At 47.6% G+C, this 26915-nt stretch overlaps 1 protein-coding gene across 1 annotated transcript; it reads right to left on the bottom strand.

The window, feature by feature from the left end:
- Window positions 1-23657: 23657 nt before the first annotated feature.
- Window positions 23658-26000, bottom strand: LOC147725205 (uncharacterized). The gene is made up of 2 exons (XM_086918200.1): window positions 24752-26000; window positions 23658-24004 (listed from the first exon to the last, which is right to left on the bottom strand). Exons 1-2 carry the CDS (start codon window positions 25998-26000, stop codon window positions 23658-23660), a joined length of 1596 nt encoding a protein of 531 aa, XP_086774326.1.
- Between the last annotated feature and the right edge of the window lie 915 nt (window positions 26001-26915).

Here is a 26915-nt window from a genome sequence, read left to right as displayed (position 1 = left end):
CATTTCTAGCAAAGCCACTCATTCAGTTAACGACACAGGAGGCAGCGACTTCGTCCGTCCTCCCTTGGACTCAGGAACATACACAAGCTTTTGAAGACTTGAAGAAAGCCTTATGTCAAGCACCTGTTTTAGCAACACCATGTTACAGTAAGCCTTTTACACTTTTTGTCACAGAACGTGAGGGTACTGCCTTGTCAGTCCTCACTCAGGAACAAGCAGGATCACACAAGCCTTGTGCTTACTTTTCTAGCACATTAGATCCAGTAGCCCAAGCCCTTCCGGCATGTTTGAAATCAGTTGCAGCGACAGCTTTAGCAATCAGACAGAGTGATTCTATTGTGTTAGGACACCCATTGACAGTACAGGTTCCACATTCTGTAGAGGTTCTTTTAAATCGCACTCAGACCCAACATCTGACTATAGCAAGATTGACAGGTTATGAACTGACATTGTTTCAACCTCATATTGAAATCAGACGCTGCAGCACATTGAATCCTGCCACGTTATTGCCAGTAAGTGGAGTAGATCCATTGGCACATGATTGCATTGAAGTTATCACTATCACAACAAAGCCCAGACAAGACTTGACAGATGTTCCGTTACCGGATCCAGACCTGACACTGTATGTGGATGGATCATGTATGAGAACAAGGACAGGTGAATTAGTGGCAGCCTACGCTGTCACGACAGACACGGAAGTCATTGAAACCAGTTGTATTGACACTTTGTCAGCTCAAGCAGCAGAGCTCATTGCTCTGACACAAGCATGTATTCAAGCCAAAGATAAGAGAGTCAACATATATACTGATTCACGTTATGCATTCGGAGTCGTTCATGACTTTGGAGTCCTTTGGCGAGAGAGAGGTTACTTGACTTCTCACGGTGCCAACATTCAACACGGCCCCCTCATTCAAGCTTTATTAGACGCGATACATCTACCCACTGCAATCTCTATCATGAAATGTAAGGCACATACCAAGGTTACTGACACCATTTCCCAGGGTAACGACCTGGCAGATCGAATAGCAAAGCAAACTGCTCAGAACCGAACTCATGTAACTGACCAGACACAAATAGTGGTACCATCACATTGTATGACAGTTAGGGATCCCGCACATGATGTGATCGACATACAGTCACATGCAACACCAGAGGAGATTAAGGAATGGACTAAACTAGGAGGGGTCCAAACAGATCAGGGATGGATGACAAAGGGAAAATCTACATGGTTTCTCCCCGATTCTATGGTACAAGTCATTATTAACACAATACATAGTCCAGCACACCTAGGAGAGAAGGCAATGCTAGACAGTATTCAACACATATGGTCCAATAAAAACTTACGGGCAGCAGCCAAACAGAAAGTGCGTACTTGCATGATTTGTGGTCAGTTCAATCCAGGTAAAAGCATCCCCGTAGAGCAAGGTGGATTTCAGCCTCCCGATCACCCTTTTGAAGTCCTCCAGATGGATTATATCCAGATGGAACGTTGTCGAGGATTTAAGTATGTCCTCGTAGTCGTGTGTGCTCTTTCCCGATGGATAGAGGCATACCCAGTTCCCGATTATACTGCTCCGACCACTGCCAAGCAACTGGTTCGTGAATACTTCCCACGGTATGGTTTGCCCCGTATCGTGTACTCAGATAATGGCCAGCCGTTCTCATCCGCACTTGTGGAAAACATTACACTTCTGTTAGGTTACCAGTGGAAGTTCCATTGTGTTCGGCATCCCGAGGCAGCAGGTCTCGTGGAGCGCCATAATCAGACACTGAAAATCCGACTTTCCAAGATTTGTAGAGACAAAGGTATAGACTGGATAGTTGCCTTGCCGGTCGCCCTCTTCTATATGAGGATGGTGGTCCATTCCCGTTCTGGGCTATCCCCGTACGAAGTGGTCTTTGGTAGGCCACCGAATATGTGGGGGACGCCTATTCCACGTAAAATAACTGATGTTGATTGTCTTATGCTGACAGATTACCTTGCCTCCTTGATGTCTGCACTACAATCTTGTCGTTCACAGGTAGCTGCAGCCTTTCCCGACAACACCGAGACGAAGCCCCATGAGGTGGTTCCTGGTGACTACGTTTTCGTCAGGAATTTTGATCGGAAGAGCCCATTGGAGCCCCGCTGGCAATCCCCGAAGTTGGTTCTGCTCACGACGAGGACAGCTGTGAAAATAGAGGGCAGGAAAGGATGGCTGCATTCCAGCCATATTAAAAAATATTTCGGACTTCCTTCGGACTTGGACTCTAAGCCCTGCCCTCCTCCTCTACAAACTGACACGAAACTCCCTCTGGTTGAGAAAACTGCTTCAGAAAACTACAGACTGAAATTACGATCTAGCAAGTCAGACAGTTTAATTGTTTAAGTCCTCCCCTAGGTGAATCGGTTAAATTAGTTTCTGACATGTATCCCCTAGATCGAGATAGAGAGAGAGATAGACAAAGACAACATAAGAAAAATGCATATTGCAAATCACTTCGTAGTCGCTGTATAGTGACACTACTTGTTATGTTTTTTTTAAGTTTGCTGGTTATTACTGCTAGTGTTCTGCTGCACATATACTATCCTATATTCAAGCGTACACAATCTGCCTATAATGCTACTGCTGAACATTCTTTTAGTGAATTACCGCCTCACGAATTGTCCTACAGACTTGCGCTGCGCAATAACACTTTTATTAGTATGTTACATCACTCCCATCAGACTACCAATGCTACTAATTGTTGGATATGTGGTCGTCTCCCTCCTTACCAAGAAAACAAGGGTGTTTTGCCCCTTTTCCCATACCCGTTCACTCACAATGGCACGTGTGGTGCATGGTTTAAAATGCTCAATTCCCTAGTTTCTACTGCTTCTATTTACAAAGGTAACTGGGTTTGGGGAAACCTGAATTTAGTTCTGCTTAAGGTATGCTACCCTGACAAGGAGGGACTCCCCGTAGATACTGGAACTGATCTAGAAAATGAAGTATATGGATTAGGTAATTACACAGTTACATTTATGATTTTGTCTGTTGAATCCGAAGCTGCTCCTGTTCTACCTGCTATGGAAGTATTGCCCGTTACCGGTGAACTCTGTGTTCGCAAGAATGGTTCCGTACACTTAGGTCATAGTAAATGTACCACTGTAGTCGATTTCACTGATCATGGTAGATCCACGTTTAGGGCCATACGTCATTCCTATTTTGTTTGTGGTCATACTGCATATGTCCGTTTGCCTCTAGATTGGGATGGTACCTGTTACATTGCATTCCTTCTGCCACCTGTTTTCCTAGCCCCTCCTGACTACCATAGAAACACCAATCTGGTTAAGCATAGATACCAGAGAGATCTCCCGCTTGTCGATTATACTGAAACTACATGGGAACAATATACAGATTTCAATAAAGGTTTCTTCCCCTACCTAGGTACTGTCTCAAATAGTAAACTAATTCGTAGATTAACCAGAACCCTCGAAGCAGTGGTACTTGAGACCACTTCAGCTCTAGGTAACTTAACGGAGGAACAGTCCGCTATGCGGGTTGTTGTTCTTCAAAATCGTCTTGTTATTGACGTCATCTTGGCAGATAGGGGTGGAGCTTGTAAGGTCATCGGGTCAAGCTGCTGTATTTTCATTCCTAATAACGCGCCAACCGTGTATAAAGCTATTACACGTCTCCATAAAATTGCAAGTTTAATTCATCAGACTCCAGGCACCTGGACTTGGTCCGGTTGGTTCTGGACAACGTTGTCAGCCTGGGGGTGGAAGATCCTATCCCTCCTAGGTATTGGCTTTCTCGTAGTATTCAGTTGTTGCCTATGTCTCCAATGTGGTCCGGCGATTTGCGGCCTGTGTGCCACTTCATGTGTCCCGCATCCAAGTTCCCATTCAAAGCGCGTAAAAGAAGAGCAAATGATGTTAAGTGAACAAGTTGATCAATTAATGAGAATCGATGTATCATGAAGGGTCCGTGGGGAACAAGGAGGGAATGAGGAAATATAATTTTTGATCGAGTAGTGTTCCCCAGCGAGTACCCCACCGTCTCCATGTACTAGCTTACAGTGCATGTAATTTCCCTCCTGTGTCAGTTACGAAGACGCAAATACATTTGCGTCCATCTTTAACATGTCCTCTTTCAGATCCGCCATGAACGGATTGAATATTCAGTTCCTATATATGCCGTGCCACCGTCTTTTTGTGGTGCACTTTGCACGTTTTTCAGCTCTGGCGAAGTAGGCCCAGATTATGCCATTGAGCCTTTTTCTAGTTTTTTCCTGCTTCCTGACTCCGAGGGCCTCAGCCCAGGCTACCTCTGTACCAGTGACCCCCACCTTATTCCTTGCGCGGCTCCGGCGCATAGCCTAGCCTCTGCCTGCCAAGACTGCATTCAACCTTCGAATTATCTGCTCCACTCCTCGAAAATACATTCCTGTCTCGCAGCTCAAGTAAACATCCTCCCAGCTGCAGGAGCAGAGGGCCCGGTCCTTCTGTCTCCGTGCAAGTAATTCATAGACTCCGTTGCCATGGTAGGCCCATGCCCCCTCACCCCGCAGGCCGACACGTAGACACATGTACACGCACTCACAACCAGTATAGTGTAGTCTTCGCCCGAGAGACCTTTCCCCTTCCAGATATTACAGTTCCTTAAACTATGATATCAGATATGATTTGGGATTAGGTTGATCTGACATCCTAGACTTATGTCTACCCCTGTAGTGCTAAATGTCAAGTCCCCTTCGCCCTCCAGTTATACGTCAGACTCACGTCAAACTGCTGCGCGCGCATCTCTGCCATATATTTCTGCTGACATTGCAGGATTCTTTTATGGATCCACCTACTTGTGACCTCATGACAAGTGACGTTTCTAGTACACACCTTCATGCACGCCTATTGTAATGCCTTTTTCATGACGTTTCCATGTTTTATCTCTTCTTTTCCAGCTGTTACGCCTACTACATGCTCATACATTGTAATGCATTGACTATATATATGTACTTCTGTAAACAATATGTTGTCTGTCTGCCCCTTCCTGAACCTGCGTGGTGATGGAATGGTTATGCCACCTTGGCTCGAGCCAATAACCCAATTCCTTTTACAGGAATAAAACCCTTTTGAGTTAACCTCAATATCCCGGATTTTGCCTCTTATTTCTCTGAGTTATTCTTATTGATTATTGATTATAAATTATGTATTGGTAATTGATTTTACCACAGTTTGAATAACATAAACAGTAGTATCGACGTGGAACTGCGGATATTCCAGGCCTCCACTGACTATGCTAAACTTAATTGGGTTGTGTTACCAACTAGCTCAGAGGTCACTGGAAACTTTCTTCACTGCATAGGAAGTGATCAGCTTCCTTGGCACAGACAAGAAGGGATTCAGCTTTCCAACAACCGTGCAACATGACAACTTTGCTCCTCAGATCAAGAGTCAATCTCTAGGGTCGTGTGAAACAATAGACATGTATTTCACTCAGTCAGTCTAGTGCAGTTTACTTTCACGAGATGTAGAGAATAGAGAGACGGGCGTTTGTCAATAAAGGGTTAACATTTATTGAACAGTCTTTCTTCTCGTACAAGAGAAATGTATTGCCACAATTGTAAGACTTGTTATTATAAAAAGTACGTACAGTAAGATAAGGATTGTGAAATAGAACTGTAAAAGCATTGATATGGTTTCTTAGCCATACAATGGTTTAAAAGTAATAAAACATATATACAGTCATATATACATTAGGCTAACATACTCAACTGGTGCTTCTAACTAAGCCTACCCCAGTGTGCCTGACCTAAGCCTAACACGTGGAAGGGGAGTAAGTAAGTAGCTTAAGTTAAGTTGGTTTTGCCAAGGTTTGTTTCAAGAATTCTCGTCTAAGGGTTTAGTCAACACCATACCTCTGAATAGAATGATGGAGGATTGGTATCTCCTTCAGGGGTCACTCTCGATATCCCAGTCACCCGCGAGGGCAGACTGGAAACGCCGGAGCTGGATTTCTCTGCACGAGAAAGGCAGCGGGTCTCTTCAGCGCGTCGAGGAAGGAGGGGGGACAGCGTCCGCGGGCAGCTGGAATCTGCTGGATGTCTTCGCAGAGGGACGGCTGTTCAGCTCCTAAGCTTACTGTACCATCGTTCGCGCTTTAGCAGCGATAATGGTATCAGCAGCTTCACCACCAAGGGACAGCAGGCTGCAGCGACAGAGTGCTAGATTTACCAACACGGGGTCGTGCAGGCAGCTGGCATCAGCAACAGTAGCTCTCCATTGCTTAAGGCAACGTTGGTAGTATTTATACCTGACAGGTGCCGGGTTTGACGCAAGTTTGATGGACATAAGACGTCAATTAAAGATGTCACTAGGAAGTGATAGTTATCAGTTGCTCATTAGAGTTCCATTACTAATCAAAACACAGCAAGCGGGGATTTCCAGGTTTGCGGAGTTTTTATCTTGTTGAAGAACTCGGAGTGTTATCTAGGAATATCAGATAGTGACTACTGCTCTGTCATTGCACTAATTGGTCGCAAAGGAAGTGGCAGAGAGAACTATGCTGGAATGTGGCTCTGTTCGTGTGAGGCCAGAGATGACTTTTCAGAAAATCGCACTTGAACGGTTATGCCAATATAGGGAATAAATGGATTTATAGCAGAATAGGGGCATAAGGTCACAGTATCGATCAGAAACCTAGATAAACACGCAACAGCGGTACCAGGTCGAATGCTGACTTTAGGTCCACGAACACCATGTACAATCTCCCACCCTCGATGGTCACCGTTTTCCAGAAAAGGAGAACTAGGCGGAAGATTTGATCCATGGTGGACGTATTTTTCCTAAAGCCAGCCTGGAGAGGACTTAGGATTTCATTCTCCTCCATCCAGTCCATCAGTTGGTCCAGTAGGAGTCGCGAATAGATCTTCTGGGGGACATCTATCAGGCTGATCGGCCTGTAGTTGGATGGGAGCAGAGGACAGCCCTTCATGAAGATAGGGACTATCTCTGCCCCCAGCCAAGTGCAGGGGATCGCCATGCCACGTGCAAATGAGTTAAAAAGGATGTGAAGATAGGGCGCCCAGATCTCTGGATGGGACCTAAAAAGGTCACCAGGTAATTTATCAAGGCCAGGGGCCTTATCCATCGCTAAGCCATCTATTGCGCTTGTCACTTCCCCTAGCGTGAACTCCAGAGTATCTCCAGGGAGGGAGAGGAGTGTTGCAACAGTGGCATCAGTATTCTCAAGGACATCTGCATAGTTTCCCAAAATGATCTTCCCATATTTGTGCTGCTATGTTAGGTTCAACTGCAGCTTTGGGTTCCCCTGAGCCAGTAGTAACCAAGGACCAAAATCTTCTTGAGTCCCTGGTTATTAGGGCTGCTGAGAGGTCCTGCCACCTGTCCCAGTCCCATTCTGACCTCACGCGAGCCATTGTGTCTTTATACTGTCGCCGCAAAGTGGACACCCTGGTCCGGGGTTCCCCCTTTGACTGCAGTGATAAGGTCTGCTTTGGCCTTTCTGCAGTCAGAGTTATACCAAGTAGATGTTCTAGTATTGTGCTTGGGCTTAGGCACCTCTGGGTAGAGGACCTCTCCCAATGCTCCCACTAAATCTTCGTGAATAGAGGGTAGGGTTTTCTGCAAGACCTGGGTACTAGATAGACTAATTAGTTCTTCCAAGGCCTCAAATTTGGGCAGCACCAGATGATACATTTTCCCAATATTTTCTTCCGATTTAGAAAATTTCTGCCATCTCACCCTACGCCTGTTTGAAGTTAGTACCAAATTTCCCCGTTCATCTCTTTCCTCTGGGGGAGGGGGTCCTACAGGTTTGGGGAGAAAAGCCAGGAAGAGTAAGAGAGCGTTGTGATCACTATCAGTACGGGGAATTATACTAAAATCATCCACCTTTGGCCATAGACTGGTATCAACAAAAATGTAGTCCAGTCGTGACTCGTGATTGGGTCTATTAAATGTGCACTTAGAAGGGGTGTCTGAAGGGGTGCGTCCATTGCAAGCTCTTAACGCAAAATTAAGAGTTAATGACATTATTTGAACCGCAAGTGGAGACCAGGATCTAAGGTGGGGCGAGTGACACACTGGTATACCCCAGTAGTCATCTTCTGTGGTGAGGGCCCCTTCCCTCAATCCCTCTAGGGGCTCAAAGTGGCAGTTAAAATCACCGCCCAATACCACCTTGATGTCTGTCGGCAACTGGCCCAAAAAAGACGCAAGATCTTCTAATGTGGTGGACTCCGCCGTTGGTCCTACTGGGCGAGAATAAACGTTTATTATTGCTAACTTAGGGGCGCCCTTCCAGTTTAGTAAAACGCACTGGATGTCTTGAGAAGACGTGGCTATAGTTTCCGCTTTGCAGCCAATATGAGATGCTATCCACACCGCCAACACACCCGAAGGCCTCCCCTTACCATTCCAGGTAGCATGGATTTCAAATATGGCATAGCCAGTTTTAAGGACCGGCTACCTCGCCCATGTCTCTTGAAAGAGGCAGATATCACTATCTGTTACTAAGGAGTCCCACTCTTCCGTGTGTATTTTGTTAAAAATCCCTGCAACATTCCACGATAGTACCCTCAGGGCTCTAGAAGGAGTGTGCAAATTAGGACCCTGTCCCCCTGAGGTATTACTACCTCTACATGCATTTGGGATGGGAACCCCTAGAGGGGAGGGTATACTATAATTAGATATAACTGGGAGGGGTGGGATCGTACCATAAGGGTCTCCTGACAACTGGCAAGGGGAGTTGGCACCGGGAACGTGGGAGTTTCCATGCGGACCACTTAGGGCCCTCTCTGCAGAAAAATATCCAGGAAAAGACCCCAGGCCTCAATCACAAGAGTCCAGGCCAGATAGGACTCCAAATCTATTATTAACTTCCAGAGGTGTAAAGGGAAGCAAATGGTCCATCCCCCCTGATTGAGAAAAGTGATCCGTACTCCTATAATTAGTGCCATAGCCCCTTTGTGGGACAGGTTCCCACCCATGAGCATTCTTTAGGATCATGGGGCCTGGGTATGGAGGGAGATAGTGGTTAGTCTGTTTTGGACCGTTAATCCCTGTCGGGGGCAAGGGGGGCCATGGGCATGACATTGGGGCTACTAAGGCTCTAGGGTAGAAATAGGTGAGATCGCACGGCATAATTGATTTACCTAGGTTCCCTGGCATCCAGCTCAGAATATGCCTGACAGCTTCTGGGTCCCTAAAATTAATCACAATCAAATCACCATCTATATCTTTCTCCCGCCCCCCTAACCAGGAAAGTCGGTGCACATGCACTATATCCCCATTAACATTTGCCGGAAGAGGTCTATTTTTGGACAACCAGTACATGGTTTTGTTTTTGAGTTGCTCTGGACCTTCTCGCTTATCAGGGTCCAGGGTGGGCACACCCGTGAGCACCACTACATAGGGTAGTGATTCTGGAGGAAGTTCAACCTGGGGGATCCTACGTTTAAGTATGTTGCTAGAGGATACCCTCTCTCCCGCCGGGTGGCTTGGTCTTGTGGCTGTACTATTTCCACCCTTCGAGTTTGTACCATTCTTATTCGTGGGAGCTCTAGGAGGAGTGGCAGAGGTTGTTGTACCTAGGGGAATATGGTGCGCTGTTTTAATCGGAAGGTTAGGCATGGAAAATGGGGCTGTTGTGGTAATGGTGGAATTTGTTTGGGCTGCCTTGGCTAGATTGGTAGATGTTGGATGGGGCGCGTTAGAAGTAGAGGGTTTTAAGGAATTAAGCAAACTGTCAGCAGTCAGAGCTATACTAGATGTTACAGGGGCCTTCTGATTGATTGGTCTGTTTAAAATAGCCTGTTCCAAGTTCCCTAGTCGTTGTTCAATGGCCAATAATCTATCTACAATAGGGGAAGTGAGCGTCCTGAGCATTTGCCCAAGGAACTCCAAAGTAGGGGCAACTGGGAGAGTGTCCTCCGGAATTGCAGTTGGAGGGGTAGTAACTAGAATAGGAGATGATGTTTCACTTGCAATCACTGTAGAAGTATTGGATCTAGTACCTGCAGCTGGTTTGGAAACAGAGGCTGCACCCCCCCTTTCCCCTTGCCAAAATCAGAGTGGCTAATTTTGCCCCTTCCTCATTCTCTTTTTGGGCGGAGGACCAGGGATTACCTGGGCCTCAGTTTTCCTCAGTTGGATTTTAGCGGTGGTTTTTCCCATGAGGATAGGAGCTGGCGTAAGTTTCTGGGCTACATCAGAATTGCAGGGTAGTGGGGGAGCGACAGTGGGCGAATTAGATAAGTCCCCAGAAGGAGGTGGTGTAGAGGTAATATCCCTAATAAGTTCTGGGATACCCTGGGATGTAAAGGGATCCTCAGTAATAGGGGACACCTCTGTACTGGGTATTAAAATATGTGGGGACGTAGCCATGGGGGGTCTTGCCTTATAACCCTCGATAGAGCGTCGATGCTCCACCCTCCTCTCCGCTAGGGCTTCTTCTATTTCAATTTCTGAGATGGACTTCTTAAAATAGTTATCTAGGGTACCCTTGTTAGGATTAGCCCCCACTGTCCCAGGAGAGGCCATGTCCATTTGGCAAGAGGATACAGAACTGTGATGGTTATATAAAGGTAACTATCCTAGAGTAACCTAGCCAACAATAAAAAGGGAACTTTACTAGCACAAGTTCGTAGGTCAAAAGCACAGTGGAACACTTAAGCAGAATATACACAACAATGTAGACCGTGGCAAGACCGGATATAGGTTGTACACATGAATGAAAGGGACGGGGTCCAGCCCAGCCTCACCAGCCACCTAACGGCCACACAACGGCCCGCTCTTTGCCCGGTGTTCGCCCGCTTCCTCGTCCGCGCGCGTCCAGCGTACGCGTTCGAGGCGGGGTTGAAGTAGAGGAGGAGAGAAGGGGGCAGGAAGAGGAACCAGGTGCACGCGATGGATGGCGCAAGCACTTCTGGACCTCGCAGTCCCGCTCCCTATGCAGGTGGCTTAACAATCACTCCCCCAGCCGAGGTGACCGAGCCGAAATGCTCCCAGGTCACTAGGAAGGACTGACACAGGGCTCCGCAACAGTTTGTGCCCCTAAGACGGCCAGAAGCAAAGTCCGATGTCCCTCACGCTGCACGAGCGGCCAACATTTCGAGAGAGCATTCTTTAGATTTCATGACCTTGAATGGTGTCATGGTGAACACGACGATGGTCCATGGGGCTCGCTTATCATTGATCTCCGATTGAGATTTGGAAAATTACTTCACGGGGAAAATCACCAAACTTGAGTCGGATGTATTTCCATTCAGTAATGGGGGAAGCCCACAGGGCTGATTTGCTATTTTGAAGCAAATATTGATTTCAAGGGACATCAAATTACAGGCCTACTTTATGTTCTTGACGAAGGGGACATGATTTCGAGCTGCCCCATCAAAAGTTGCTGGATAACTATCTCGATCCAAATGTAAATCCTTTGGTGTTTCAGATTTGCATGTATGCCTTCTGGGTTGTGTTCAGCAGCCAGTGAGTTTCAAAGTTTACTGTCCTTGAGTTGTCTTCCTCAGATCACTTTCCTGATGTGTGTCGTTAAGCCAAGAAGGCTACCGGCACGCTCCACCCCTTCGTTTTAAAAATACCCCTAAGTTTGTTGTTCAGAGTGATCACAAGCCTTTGAGAGAACTATTTGCAAGGAAAGGTTTAGGTGATATCTCATATCGCCTTTGCAACTTGGCAGGTGTGAGTCGCTGCAGTCTGTCTGCTCACTGTGGGTTGAGTTCAGTGTTACGGAGTCAGTGTTATGAACTCGCTTTGGAGTGAGGCTTGTGGTCCAACTCTACTTTCACTTTGTTTCAGAGCTGAGCATCCCTAAACCAGCAGCTTGAGTATCATGCATATCACAGAACTGTGTTTCATGTAGGTAGCTCAGTGAGTTACTGTTTTTGTCCCAAAGCACTAGATTAGTGCCCCTTTATTTCAGGTGTTCTGCAGCAGTTTCAAGATCTTCCGTTGCTCAAATGGTGTGTTTTTTTTGTTGTTTTTTTTTTTATTTCAGTAATTTTTTATTGAAAAATTATATTTACATGGTGCAGAGGATATACATGGGAGATGCATTATTAAAGTATCATATATAAGCTATCTGACACATCAGCAGCTATTGGTATAGAAAGTACACATTGCAGAGTTGTTTTTTAAAAAAAAATGTGCTTTAGGGGTAACAATCCGTACACATTAATATTATTTATCGAGATAAACAGCGGCAATCAGCGCTAATTGACCTCTAAAGCGATAGTTCAAATTAAATAAAGAAGTCTTGGGAGTGCCACCGTCTTTAGTATGTTGCACCTGCCATACAGCATTAACCAGATACTTCCCCCAATCTGCCCCCCCTTCTATCTGATCTATGGCTTTGCGGGGTCTGAAATCACAAGAACCACGTCATCGGGGTACGCTAATCCTTTGCTTTGCCCTTGAGTCGAGATCACTGGCTTGATCCGTCTATTCCCCTCCAATCAGCTTAAAAATAGATCAATATAGAAAGCAAATAGCAAGGGTGAACAGCCCCCCCCCCCCCGCCTCGATCCCCGTGTGATGCCGAGTTGGTTCAAGCTCTGCCCGGTATCTGTATCCTAGCTTTGGGGCCCTGAAATGAGGCCTTAACAGGTTTACGAACCCCCTACACTGTCCTTTCCATGTTAACACCTTCCACAGAAACCCCAAGATGCCCGGTCAGAGGCCTTCCGGGTCCAGGAATACCAGAGCAAGCGACAATGTCATCGTTTCAGCCACATCCAGTAGAGCTCTGGCCCCACGGACGTCACCGTCAGCCCCTCTGCAAGGAAAGAAGCCATGCTGATGGGGGGACCAAACTTGCTATGACTTTGTCTAATCTTGTTGCTAATATCTTTGCATATATAAGAGAAATTGCTCTATGCGACCTGGGGTTTAGTGGGGCATGCCTTTTTAAAAAAAAATATTACTGTCTTTCCAGGATGGTGGTATTACCCCGTCCTCCTGGGCTTTCAAAAACACTAAAGATTATATTTTGGTAAGTTCTGTGAGAATACTGTGTAAATTCCAGAGGGGTTTCATCCGACCCAGCCGCTCCCCCCCCCCCTTGTTTTAAGATGCTCCTGAGTTCCCCCGCGGGTGCGGGTCGATGCTCCTGCTTCCAGGTCTGATGAGCCCCCTTCATTGTACTAAGGTTGTTACCCTGGGATTCTGGCGGGGGGTCGTATCTTCTGAATACAGATCTGAATCTGGAGAGAACGTGGCCGAAGGGCCCAGGGCGTCGACCTCAAATCTGGGAAACGGGGTTCGAGCCTCGGCAACGCCGCTCAACATCCTGTGATTCTGGGCAAATCACTTTATCTCCCCGTGCCCAACAAAGATGAATGTGTCCTTGTGTAACATAACTGGTGCTGATGTAAAGCGCTCTGATACCTGATACCTCCGGCTCAAGCTTGTGGTATACAAAACTCAGGCAAAAATAAATTAGCCCCCACGGAAGACCTTTAAGATTTCAGCAGGTACCACCGTCTTTCTTCCTTGTTTGTCCTTAGCCTCTACCCCTCTAACCCTCCTTTTGCTTCATACGGTGCGCCTGTAACTGCCCCACGCTTTCCACATATCCACAGCACTCTGCCGGGTGACTTTGATATTTGGCAGCAACCTCTCTTGTTATAATACTCATTTGTTTTCACCCTCATTATCCCCACTTTCTGCAGTACTTCCCTGCTGTCCTCCCCTCCCCCAATTATCTCAGCGAGATCATACTCTTAATTCAAACATGTGTCGTAGCGCTACTGCTGCCGCGATCAGCTTTGCTGTTGTTCAGTTGGACTGTAGCTCAGAGTCTCTCCCCTGACTCCTGCCTCAAGGTGGTCCCAAACCATCCCCTGGGCAGCCGTATCCTGGTTTATTTGAAGAAACCCCTTCCGCCACTCCTGGATCAAGGACGTCCGCAGAAATGTTTCCAGGGGGAGGCTAACCTGGCAAACGAAGGGGCGTGGCTAATGTTAATCAATAGGGGCGGGGCTAAAATGGCAGACACTCAGGATCGGGAAATGCTCAGGCCAAGCTGAGAATAAAAAAGTGTTGAATTCTGCATTTGAGGCTGGACAACAATTAAAGCACACGTGAACCCTAAAATTACCTCCCGGCCCCATAAAACTCATGCATTCCATGATCCCTAAAACTAGCCCCATGGTACCCCAAAACCCATACCCACCCAGAACCCTAAAATTACCCACTGTCACCCCAATCCCTAACCCACCCAGAACCCTAAAATTACCCACTGTCACCCCAATCCCTAACCCACCCCAAACCCTAAAATTACTCCCTGGCACTCTAAAACCCACACCCAACTTGAACCCTAAAGTTATCCCCTGGCACCCCAAAAGCTGAACACTACAAGCTTACACTACATTTGCATTTTGGGACGGGACTATCTTCATTGACGTGCATGTAAGTCTAGGACACCATTCACGTAGAGTAACCTAGATATGCAGCCTGTAGGTAATGCTGATGCTGTAGAGTGCATGAAAGTTACTGGAACTTACTTAAACACTGCTGCCTGCTCTTCTGATACTATTCAGTGGAGTCGGGCTGATCAGCAGCACTGTCGTCCTGGCATCCTGCCCCTCCCAAAGGTCTCACTGTGTAGATAGATGTGGGTCAAATGTCTTCTGGTTTCTCCTTGCCTAGGCCTCCTCTGCTTCTTCGTCTGTGCCCTTGGATGCAAAAAGAGACAGATCCATGGCCCTGTTCACCGTTCATCTGGCGAGCAGCGCCGTGGATGTGCAGTGCAGGTGACGCTTTTCCTTTGTAAAGTAATTCCTGCTGGCGTCATAGCCCAGGGTGTGCTGTCTCTGCACTTATATACACATCCATACAAGTGCATGGACGGCAAACCCTGGGCTGTGATGCCAGCAGAAAGAAAAGCATCACCTGCACTGCCCCTTACCCCCTACTGTGCACATCTTCCCACTCCCACCCCATGGCTTACATTCACAACACATCAAGTGCTCAGGTGAAACCCCTGCCTTCAGGCAAGGATATCCCCTCGGTGGCACCAGGCTAAAAGAAAACAAAGGGTGGGGGCTGGGTGGGTCGCTGAAACCATTCAGAGGCGGCCTGGCTCGTGCTGGTACTAGGTCTCTCGGAAGGAGGATAAAAATCACACTCTCTGATGCTTCGCATTCAACCATGGCTAGTTCTTAGCACCTGGTGGTGGCTCAGATCAAAGTAGGCGCTTTACAAGCGTAATATGCTACACGGAAAATATACAGAAACACAACATCCGGGAAATTGTTAACACTCTAAGGGAATGAAATATTAAGTAAAATGTCAAACACAAACAGGAACTAAATCGCTGACATGGCTTGCCTTTTTACATTCATTATTTGGATATCGATTAGTGTTTGTCAGAATAAAGGGCATGAAGTTAGAGCCCGAAAAGGACCTGTTGCAACGTCCAATGCGACCCGGTGGGACCCGGACCATTTAAAGCCCTGGCTGAGGGGTTACTTCAATGTGAGATGAAGATCGGCAACAAAAGGGCCCTCCACATGTAGAAGATTTCTTGAGAAATCCCTGTTCTGGAATGGGGGCTGAGCAGGACGTTTGTGGCGGGGGAGGACGCTCAGGATTCCTGCGCAGCTTGTAGCGTGTCTTTTCAATGCTAGTGGAGGTGCGTGCTTCAGTCATGCTTCTGGGCTTCAGTCCTGTCCAGATCTGTGCATGCCTGCGTTTCACATTGTAAGTACCATGGATGCGTTGGTGAATGCTTTGCAGACACGTTCGGGTGAAATCTGTATTGTTGGTGATGTCATGTGTGAACGCAGTGCCCCGAAGTGAACTCACCAGTTAATGAGGCACGAAAAGGATAATGGTCCATTCTGGTGCCGCGACTCAGCTCAGCTGCGATTACCGCCATGGGCGTCCACAGGGGGGGCAAGGAGGGGCGCTCCAGGGGGGACATTTCTCTTGGATTGCATTAGATTCTAATTTGCCCAACTAGAGAAACAAAACAAAGAAAAAATCCAGTCTGATCAACTTGTTATGGGGATGGAAAAAAAAGGTATTGTCATGATCTGGATGTTTCAAACTCCCCCAAGACATCTATCAACCCATGATTTCTGATCAATTACTGAAACGCTTTATTAAACTAATGGTTTGCGACCCCGGAATGGTCTCCTTTTCCCGGATCTTTTGTCTTTTCTAGATGTAGATTAAAGTCCCCACAGAGAATAAGACGGCTAGGCCATGTTGTCAGTTCCATATTGAGGGTATGAAATATCCCTGGATTGTCTAAATTGGGGCTGTAGAGAGAAGGCACTGTAACTTTCCCTGTACCAATGTAAATTTCTGTGGCAGCCCATCTCCCTACATTATCCACCTTCGTTCTGATTACTCCCCCCACTGCTCGATTAGCCAATATATCAACTCCTCTAGTAGAAGCCCCTTGCATTGTACGATCTAATAAAGTATAAGCGAGCTCCTCTAGCACTTTCCTTCTCTCCCGCGGGTAATGGGTCTCCTGTAGGGATTTTATGACTGGAAGCATACCCTTAGGGTCATTTGCATTCTAGCTCTTTCAGCTCTCTCATTCAACCCACATACATTAATTGTGCAAATATGAGAGATATATCTGTGAGACGCGGATTGGATACGGACCAGAAGCGGGGTGGTCAAGGCTGGCTATCAGACGTAGCGGGCTCTCAAGTAGAGTCATCAGTTTTGCTGCCAAGGTTGAGCCTGCCTGGTCACGTGCAAGTGGATTCACCACCCCGGTTAAGCGATGTACCAAGACCTGACTTCCCCCCACAATCAACATCACAGTTGACAAGCCAGCAGCTATGACCTGGACAGACCACACCCTCAACATTTTCAGCAGCACCCTCTGAGGTCAAACCTGATGTGCTAGGTTTTTATCTTTATTGCGCTACTGTTTGCACTGAATGAGCTGTGTTAAATGCTCCGGGAGGGGGTGGGGGGGAGGTTAATTGTTCTTGATATTGCTGCTATTTTAGCTTTTACAAATTGCGTGTCTGCACATTTAAACTTCGCAACTGCTATGCACGAGGGCTTACTAAGCCTTTAGGTCAGCGCTCTAGTCTTGACGCTGCCTCACTTGCCCGGTCACGTTCACTTGGCTTCATAAGGAACCAATGATGCGACCGCGCAGAGGACACGCAGAGGACACGCACAGAAGGCACGCCTAAGGCAAGCCCTTCTGCGCCCGTCCGCACCCGACACGCCAGAGAAAAATATACCTACACTACAAAATAACTTACAACAAGTAAGTGCTTACATTCTATGTTACCGGATGCTTTACTAAAGACCGCCAATTCTGTCATTTTAAATTCCGCCACGTGTTGAAAACTTCTTCAGACTCACCTACTAAAGAGATTTCTAGAATGTTGCTTCTGAAATGTTGTTTATTACCTAAAAATGCAGTAGAAATCCATCTACTGTTAGAAGAAGAAAACCCTGATATTTTGTTTCTGACTGAGACATGGCTGAATGCAGATACCAGTCCAGCTACTGTTTTAACCCAACCCCCGGGCTACGCAATGAGGAGGCTTGATGGGGAAATAGCGAGAGGAGGCGGAATAGATATTATCTATAAAGATAAATGTAGTTGCCGCACCACCTTGCATCCTCTACAAGATTGTGAAAGTCTCTTTTTCTCTATCGGTATATCCCATGTCAGCACTCTCTCAGGTATCTTAGTGCACCGACCCCCAGGCCCTTTTATTTTTGCAAAGCGCTTCCTGATACTGTCGCAGGATTGGCTAGCTTTCTCCCCAATTTTACCCTTCATGGGGATCTCAATTTACATTTTGACGATGTTTTGATTTCATCTGCTCTGGAAGTAATTGAAGGGCTGGAGATGCTCCAACTCATACAACTAGTTAGTAGGTCTCCCCACAGCAAAGGTCATCTACTGGACCCTATTTGTTCTAATGTTCCCAGTCTACTGGTGTCAAGGATCCCACTCCATTACCCTGGTCTGCCCACTTTTTTATCCCATTTATATGGACAGCGCCAAACTCTCCCATTCCAGCTGAGAAAAGCATCAGGCATGCACGCGCGTGAGCAAAATTGACGACCAAATCGTGAGCAACTATTTTGGAAAACACTATTCCCACCATAGACTACAACCCGGTAACGGCTAATGATGAACTCAATCGATGGTGAGAGTCATCATTCGACATTATTCCGCCAAAGAAATGCACTCACAATAAATCGGGAGCCAATCACAATCTCTGGTATACGCCCAAACTGCGGGAACTCGGGCAGTCTAGAAAGAAGCTAGAGAGGAATTGGAGGAAAGATCCTACAGATGCTAATAAAACAAAATAAAGACTTGGAATAAGGACATATAAGCTTAAAATAAAAGAAGCCAAATCCCTCTACCTTGTAAAAAGAATTACTTCAGCAGCAAATTGTCCTCGTTACATTTTTAAGACTGCTAGATCACTTTTAACTCTTCCTGCGCCCCCCATTGTTATTGCGGATATCCCTCCACGCTGCAATTCAAAGGCAGAATTTTTTAATGACAAAACGATTTACAAGTCTTTCCCTTGTAGCGACAACCCCACAGACATTACCTTCATCTTGCTCTTCCACCTATCCGATGAAGGCCATCCCCCCCTTGAATTTGATCTCACTTCAGGGGGTTTTGAGCCCTCTGAAATCTGGAGCACCCACTGATGCCGCCCCCCCCCCCCAGCATTTTAAATGTAATTTCTGAGACTGTAGCATCCGTGATCTCAGAAGTGATCAACGCTTCTTTGGAAAAGGAACTCGTACCTCCCAATGGTTATAGGGTTAGAGCTCTTTTAAAAAAACCTAACCTTGATCACAAGGTACTAGCAAACTACCGCCCGATTTCTTCGCTCCCAGGAATAGAAAAAATACCAGAGAAGTACGTAAATTCCACAATCTCAACTTTCCTAGAAAACAATAATTGTTTTCACCCCACACAGACAGGGTTCAGATCTCAGCAAGGCACTGAGACTGCACTTGTGACAATGGTGGATGAACTAAGAAAAATTCTGGTTGGAGGAGGCTGCACTGCACTCATTTTGCTTGATCTCAGCGCAGCCTTTGATACGGTTGATCACCCGTTGCTAATGGCTCAGCACTAAAGTAGCTACAATCCTTATTAGAGGATCGCGCCTTTGTAGTATTTGAAGGGGAATTTACCTCAAAGCCAATGCCTCTTAGGTGTGGGGTTCCTCAGGGACCGTCCCTGAGCCCCACTCTATTTAACTTTTACATGAGTTCCCTGGTGGACATAGTAACACCATTTGGCATCCATTTCTTCACATATGCTGACGATACCCAGTTAGTGGTGTCACTCAGCCAAGGTGACAACTCAGCCTCGGGCTTGGCATTATGCTTGGAAAAGGTCTCTTGGTGGAAGGATAGCTCTTGTCTTAAACTTAATGGAGCTAAGAAGAACTGATGCTCCTGGGTAATCATACCACACGGAGAATAGACCCTTCTGGCCTAATTGTCTTGGCCCACCCCTCTCCCCTAAAGTCCAAATTAAGAGCCTCGGAGTGTGGGTGGATCACAACTTGGGGCCATATTATCAACAAATAGCGAATATTAATCGCCTTGGAGAAACGCGTTGTTAATACTGCGCTATCTGGGCGATAAATACCAGCGATAGACTCCGATAAATGTAATAGCGCTAAACACACTTTGCGATGTTTAATATGCCCGCAGATTTGCATGTGGCTGAATCCAAACTGAGGTGGCATAGTGGGCAAAGTAACGATGGACTGGGATGCGGCCCGAGTGATTGCCAGTGACTGAGTTTAATTCAAGCATCATCCATTCAGTGTACTTTCATGTGATCAGGTGCGCCACATGTTTTAAGATTTCACAGATGCTTTTCATTTCCTTGATGTAAGAGGTGAGGCTGAGTTATTCAATCAAGCTATCTCATGTTTTTTCCCTTCTTTCTGCCTGCTTGCAGAAGTGGCCATCTGTGGGTGTGTTTCCAGTGACGTCACTTCCTCCACATCAGCAGGCAGATTACTTAAGAGTACAGGGCACTGCCAGGGTGCGCCAATGCTTGTGTGCCAGTTCACACAGCCCTGAAATATTTCAGTCTCACTGAGTAAGCACTCAGCCTGGATTTAATGTAACTTTTCAGGTGCACACTGGTTTGGGATTGGAACGCAATGTGGAGGCAAATATTAAGTGTAAATGTCAGAGGAGTACAGGACGCGCCAGGTGACTTCATAGTGTGTCGGCAGGCTTACAGTAAAAGACTCACCTGCGGCTCCCAGTGTGCAGGGAGGGTGCAGCTGGATTCACTGGAGTGAAACAGTGTGGTGTCAGGGTATAATGCAGGCCTCTATAAGCGGCTCGGGGTGGCGTTCGCTACGGGGGCCCTTTGAGCCCACCCCCCAAGGTCGCTTTCAGCCCATGGACTATGAATATCTGTTAGGTGGGAGAATCTCAGGCCCCTTTTACATTCTGCAGGGGCACCTCATAGTTTTACAGTAAACTGTGGGGTGTGCATGTATAGATCTGGTATCTCAGAAGGGAAGGCACGGGACCGCAGTCCTTGCGCGCCTGATGGATTGGGGTCCTTGTAATCCAGAATCGCACCCGCTGCTCCCCGCTGGGCTTGTCTCAATTGAAGCCTTCTAGAGACCAATCTCATTCACAAAATGCGCTGAACCCATTCGGTCCTACAAAAATGACAGACTGGATAGTCTTATTTTTAAGGTTTTAATTTCTAATTTTAGTCATACAGGAGTCAATCTTGCATATTCAAAATCAATGGGCAAAAAAACAGAGAGAAAAGCTGAGTTAAAGTAAAGAATCAGTTAAGATCTTATTAAAGTGCAAATCATCGTAACGTAAAATACGGCGTGTGTGAGGGTGACCTGGCCTGGATTCACCTCCTAAGGTAAGTGGGGAAGGGTCTCCTGTTACATCAAGAAAACACACTCTTTTATGGGGTTCCATATCTACATCAGACGCGCCCCCACTCTGCACACCTTCAGGAAGAGCCTCAAGACCTGGCTCTTTGGCGGACCAGGGCTGCACCCCCTCAGCGCCTTGAGACCTTCACGGGTGGGTAGCGCAATTCGCGATCCCCTGATTGATTGATTGAGGGAGGGTTCTGAAGAAAGGATTTCATACAGTCACTAGGGTCGTACATGGTTCACATGACCTAAACCAACCAAAACAAGGCAAAGAGAAAGACTTGCAACTAAATACATTGGACAAAACGTCCACAATCTACAACAAAGAGCTACTTACAAACACCACCGATAGATGGAACAAAAGTGGTCACTTCGTAAGCGATTTACCCCGGGGCAGGTAGATGTAAACATGAATTAATATTCTTATATTTAGGATAGCTTGTAAACATCACTGTCCTTTTCTGCACAACATATTGAATTTCTCTTGTAGGGAAGGATAAAAGTACAAGTCTATTCGTGTGGATAATGAAATGTCACAAACTAGATTTAGTCTGAAGCCTACCTTTTCTAATTAAAGCAGAGTTTGAGTTTTCATTAATGACCAGTGGCGGCCCCTCCATATTGGCGGAGGAGCGTCACCCCACTTTGTGCAGTACAAAAACAACCTATCATACAATTTTATGATCACTTTATTTTTCCCTCGGCCAATGCTGCCGAGTCTAGGGTGGGAGGGGCCAGGCAATCCATTGCTGACAGGGCAGGGATTGGGCACTTGTAAAGGCGCATGTCCGATTTGCTCCGGCCAAACAGACATGTGTCCCTCTAGGTTTCTCCAGCCCAGATGTATTCCGCAGCCCGGTTGGAGAAAGAGCCCACACCTGAGTGTCAAACCAGCCCGCTCTGGCCAATCCCCATGCTGCTGTTATAGCATGAGAGCAGTCTCTGGATTGGATGGGGAGTCATACAAAGTACATCACTGTCAACTCGGGTGGGATAATCCTCGCCTCCGTGTCCTTAATAGAATTGAAAATTCTTTGTCGCGAATGATAGACAATTTTTCATTCTATGTCAGTCCACGGAGGCTCTGATTATGCTAGTTTAAAGTTTCTCCACCACCACCGAGGCTACATCCACCATAGGTTTATGATAAAACGTTTTAAAAGTAGATTCAGATGACCAATCAGCCGCAGTCATGATGTCCTGAAGCCGAGAACCGGCACCAAAGGATTTTGAGGCCATAGCCCCACCTGGCCAGAGTAGCATTGGCGACTGGGCAGAAAGGTCTCTGTAGAGAAATCAATAATTGACCAAAATCGTTCCTAAACTCTCTAGTACAATCCTCATATACTTTCAAACACTTTACTACACACAATTTACTTTGGTGAGGAAAAGCAGGATAGGAAATACATTTTGAATGTGTTTTAGTACGTTTTGAAATAGTAAAGGAAACTCCTGTGGGACTAAATACTCTACCTGCCAAATCCAGAGCTCGAATGTCCGAGACTCTTCTGCAGGAAATCAAGCATAGCAAAATTGTACGTTTAGCTGAGAGCTGTTTTCTAGACAGCCCCTCATTTGCCGGCCAAGCCGATAAAAAACGCAAGATAACAGAAACGTCCCAAAGCTCTGTATACTTAGGCTGAGGAGGGTTCACCAGCCGGATTCCCATGACAACCTTACACACCAGTGGGTGTTCTCCGACAGGTTTACCATCCACGTGCGGATGTCCCGCCGAAATAGCTGATCGGAAAGTGTTCACCGATCTGTATGCCAAGCTTGACTGAGCCAAATCTGCCAAGAAATTCGCAATCATAGAGACATCTGATCCCACCGGATCTCCCTGTTGTTCGTTACACCAACCAACCCAGCGTCTCCAAGCTGACTCATAACGCTTGTGGGTGGAAGGCGCCCATGCCTGTGACAAGAAAAAGAGAGTGTCCTGAGAAACTCCTGGCACTTGCCAGCGTCTCCTGAAAGTCTCCACACCATGAGAGACAACTGATCCAGAAGGACCAGCGGATGTTGAAGGCCCCCAGGGTCCGTCAGAAGGTCTGGGAACGATGAGATTCGTACCGGAGGTGCGCATGAAAGACTCATCGCGACCGGAAACCACGCTTGGGTTTTCCAACATGGGGAGATCAAAATCACCTCTGCCTTCTGCCTCCGAATCTGAGCTAGAACCCTCGGGATCATGATGAACGGGGGGAAAGCATAAAGAATGCCAATCGTCCATGACTGAAGAAAGGCGTCCGAGCTGATCGCCAACGGATCCGGGCGCCAACTGAAGAAATGGGGCAACTGTCTGTTGAGTCGTGAGGCAAACAGATCTATCACACACGGACCCCACAAGTGGTCCAAAGCCCTGAAAATCCTGGGATGCAACCTCCAATCGCTGGCATCCCTCAAATACCGAGAGTTCCAATCCGCTGTCACGTTGACAGATCCCGGAATGTACTCTACCGTCACCGATATTTGATGGTCCGGGCAATAGTGCCAAAAGTCCTTGGCTATCTCCACTAGGAGACGAGACCTGGTGCCCCCGAGGCGATTTATGTACCGTACCGCGGACACATTGTCCATGCGTAGGAGAATACAACAAGAGATCTTTTGAGGAGATAGAGTCCGCACCGCAAATGAACCCGCCAGGAGTTCCAGACAATTGATGTGGAGTTTCAATTCTTCGCGGGACCAATGGCCCCCGGTCTCCACCGAGCCGCAATGGGCTCCCCAGCCCCACCGGCTCGCATCCGACTCTATCACAACTTCTGGGGTGGAGCAAAGATGGCTCTGCCGTTCCAGGCTTCCAAATGTTCCAACCACCAGTTCATCTCCGTGCGAGCGTCCGTCGACAACAAAACCTGTTGGGCGTAAGTCACGCCCTTGCGAAGATGCAAAGCCTTCAATCGTTGCATCGCTCTGTAGTGCAAGGGGCCCGGAAAGATCGCCTGGATGGACGAGGCCAAAAGCCCCACCAGGCGAGCTAAGGTCTTCAAGGAAATTGTCGGAGAGACAAGCGCTTTCCTCAACTCCTTCTTGATTGCCACCCTCTTCTTGAGCGGTAGGATCAATTGAGCCTTCACAGAGTCGACCTGGAATCCATAACCTGTGAAGGTGTCAGAATGGACTTCTGCAAGTTCAAAAGGAAGCCCAGTTCTTGAAGGAGGTGAACCGCCCATGATAAATGGAGCGAAACAATCTCCGGAGAGCATCCCAAAATCAGGATGTCGTCTAGGTAGATGATCATTCTTATGCCCCTCTCCCTTAAGCACTGAACTATTGGTTTCATCAGTTTGGTGAAACACCAGGGAGCGGACGAGAGGCCAAAGGGCATGGCGGCAAACTCGAACCACTTGTTGCACCACTGAAATTGAAGAAACCGTCGATGCGGTGGAAAAATGGGCACCGCCAGGTAAGCGTCCTTCAAATCCAGACGTACCATCCAATCTTGTTCCAACAGAATGTCTCGCAGTAGGTGTATGCCTTCCATTTTGAAGTGTCGATACACCACCCATGCGTTGAAATCCCTGAGGTTTAAAACTAATCGAAAGCCCTGGTCTTTCTTTGAGACCACGAAGACGGTGCTCGCAAAGCCTTGAGCATGCAGCAAAGTTTCCACTATTGCTCCCTTTCTGAGCAAAGCCAGCACCTCTGCGTCTATGAAACTCTGTTCTTGTAGGGAAAAATGTAGTGGCGCAGGCGATTGACGCTGCGCGGGGGAGGCATAAAACTCTATGTGATACCCTTGGACGGATTGTAACACCCAGGGATCTGTTGTTAGCTCCCGCCACCTGTGAATAAATAAAGCCAACCTGCCTCCCACCTTGTGTTCTGTTGCACAAAGAATTCGTACCTGAATAGGAGTTGTCTCCTGAATTATTTTTCTGTCCTCTGTAATTTCCTTTCTGTCCTCTGCCACGACCTCCTCGATTACGGGAGGGGTAGAAGTTGGGGCGCTGGTAACCTCTGCCTCTCTGCTCACCTCCATGTGAGGTCTGATTAAAACCTCGGCCGGACCCTCGACCTCGCTGACGTCCAGCCCTGTCAAATACACCGGTGTGAAGCACCCTCTTTGTCGTGGTCTGCGCCTTGTCAAGCGTGGAAAAGGTGGCGACGTACTTGCCCATTTCCTTAACGAACTTGTCTCCGAAGAGCATGCCGTTAGCCATAGAACCAGGTTTGTTGGTGGCCATCTCCGCTAATTGGGAACCAATTCGCATCAGAAAAGAGCGTCTCCGCTCCGTAGACAGCGCCACATTCGCGTTCCCCAAAAAGCACATGGCGCGTTGGGCCCATTCCATGATATCAGACGTGTCCATAGGCACGCCTTGTTCTTTGGCCTTGACTGCGGCCTCCAGAATCTTAGTAAGGGGTCCAGAGACGTCCAGTAATTTGTCCTGGCACCCCTGCCATGCCCTATCCAGTCCTTTTTTGGGATCCTTAGCAAACTTCCTCATGAACGCTGTCGTGGTAGGGTCAAGGTCCGGAGTATCCGCCACCTTCCCTGTCACTGAAGGTCTGGGGCATTCGGATCTCAACGTGGCTCGAACCCCACTCTCAAAGCCTTGACGCAAGTTATTGGTGACATAATGCACAACTTCGGCACAGGGCACCCACTCCGTGGATCTAGGGTGAACTATATTATTGGGATCAAACAGGAGGTTCCTAGGGACCTGACTATCGTCTGCCTTGAATGGCTTGAATGCCGTGTGCTTAGTTTTCTTATTCTTCTTTCTAGAAGCTATCGAATCCACCTCCGAGTCTGAAGTACCAGGTGGCGTCGAGGAGGAATCCCCCGAGGTCTGACAAGCCATAGAGCCATGGTCCCTCATCACTGACTTGGCCATCTGCGCTATCTTGTGGGCCTGGGACTGAGCAGAGGTAACCCCCTTTCGTGAGGATTTAAACTTCCTCTTGCCCGATGGATGATGGGACTTAGTAAAAGGCTTTAACGCCTTAATCAGGGCTTTACTGACAGAGCTCTGGTCGTGGATAGCCAGGGCTTCACCTAAGTTCTCCTCCAGCTGTTCTTCCTCAGGCTCATACTGTTCATACTCATTAAATTCGACCCACTGGTCGCCCTCCTCAGCGTAATACGCCATATCCAAGGGGAAAGGAGGTGAGGAGGAGATTAATAGGGGGGGAGTAACCCAGGGGTGCCTCTACACACACACTTCGCAACCTCAGTTGCCAACACACCACAGAGGCAGGTCACTACACGGTGGAAGGAGACCCCTAGCACAACCAAAAACTCCCCTAGAGCAAAGCTCATACTCCGGACACGCTCCGGTCAGCGTTAGACTGAGGCCAGGGATTGATGCAGTCACTAACGTGCAGATCGCAAGGAGCCGGTAATCTGAAAACGGAACTCGGCTCCTCGCGCATGCGCGTTGCATTGGGGGCACACACTCGACTGCTCCCTGCGCGCGGCGAAGCCGCGTCTGCCTCCTCCTGCTCCACCCCCCCCTAACGCGCTCAGACACACAGCGCACACCGCCGGACGGCGGCCCGGGAAACGAAACCCAACGCCGAAAACGCTCACAAAGGCACAATAACAAATAGCGCAGTAGCGCTACAACCAGTCGCGCACTCGCGCATTCAAACACCTTATAAATCACACACCATAAACCCACATCCGCAAAGCAAATAAGGGAAAGGCACTTAACTCGCTGCTGCAGCAGCAAAGAAAGAGGAAGGTTCCGGTTTTGCATGGACTGTTATGTATGGGACAGTGATTGGTGCAGACTGATGGAGGGGGTTGTCCTTCCGGGGTCATGCCAGTTTAAAGTTTTTATTGGCTGCTGTTTTGTCAGTAAAGATAAGAGAAGCATAATCCTCTCCTCCGTGGACTGACATAGAATGCTGGAAGCAGGAAGAACAGAAGAGCACAGAGGCGCGAGGTGGCTGGCCGGTCCGCATCAGGTACTTAAAAAAATATATGAATTCCCCCCAACGCTGCTGCCCCGGTGTCCCTCACAGGACATTGGCAGCAGCCGCGACTATTAATGAGAAGCATT

The sequence above is a fragment of the Lissotriton vulgaris genome, chromosome 4_1 (genome assembly GCF_964263255.1).
Source record: "Lissotriton vulgaris chromosome 4_1, aLisVul1.2, whole genome shotgun sequence".
Lineage (NCBI taxonomy): Eukaryota > Metazoa > Chordata > Amphibia > Caudata > Salamandridae > Lissotriton > Lissotriton vulgaris.
This window is presented reverse-complemented; position numbering and strand designations above follow the sequence as displayed.

What these genes read in the sequence shown, in the direction of transcription:
- LOC147725205 (XM_086918200.1), bottom strand. Translation starts at nt 26,000, where the DNA reads ATGGCGTATTACGCTGAGGAGGGCGACCAGTGGGTCGAATTTAATGAG. An exon ending in AGGAGACAACTCCTATTCAG is followed by an intron (nt 24,005 to 24,751) that starts GTACGAATTCTT and finishes ACACCTTCACAG; the next exon opens with GTTATGGATTCCAGGTCGAC.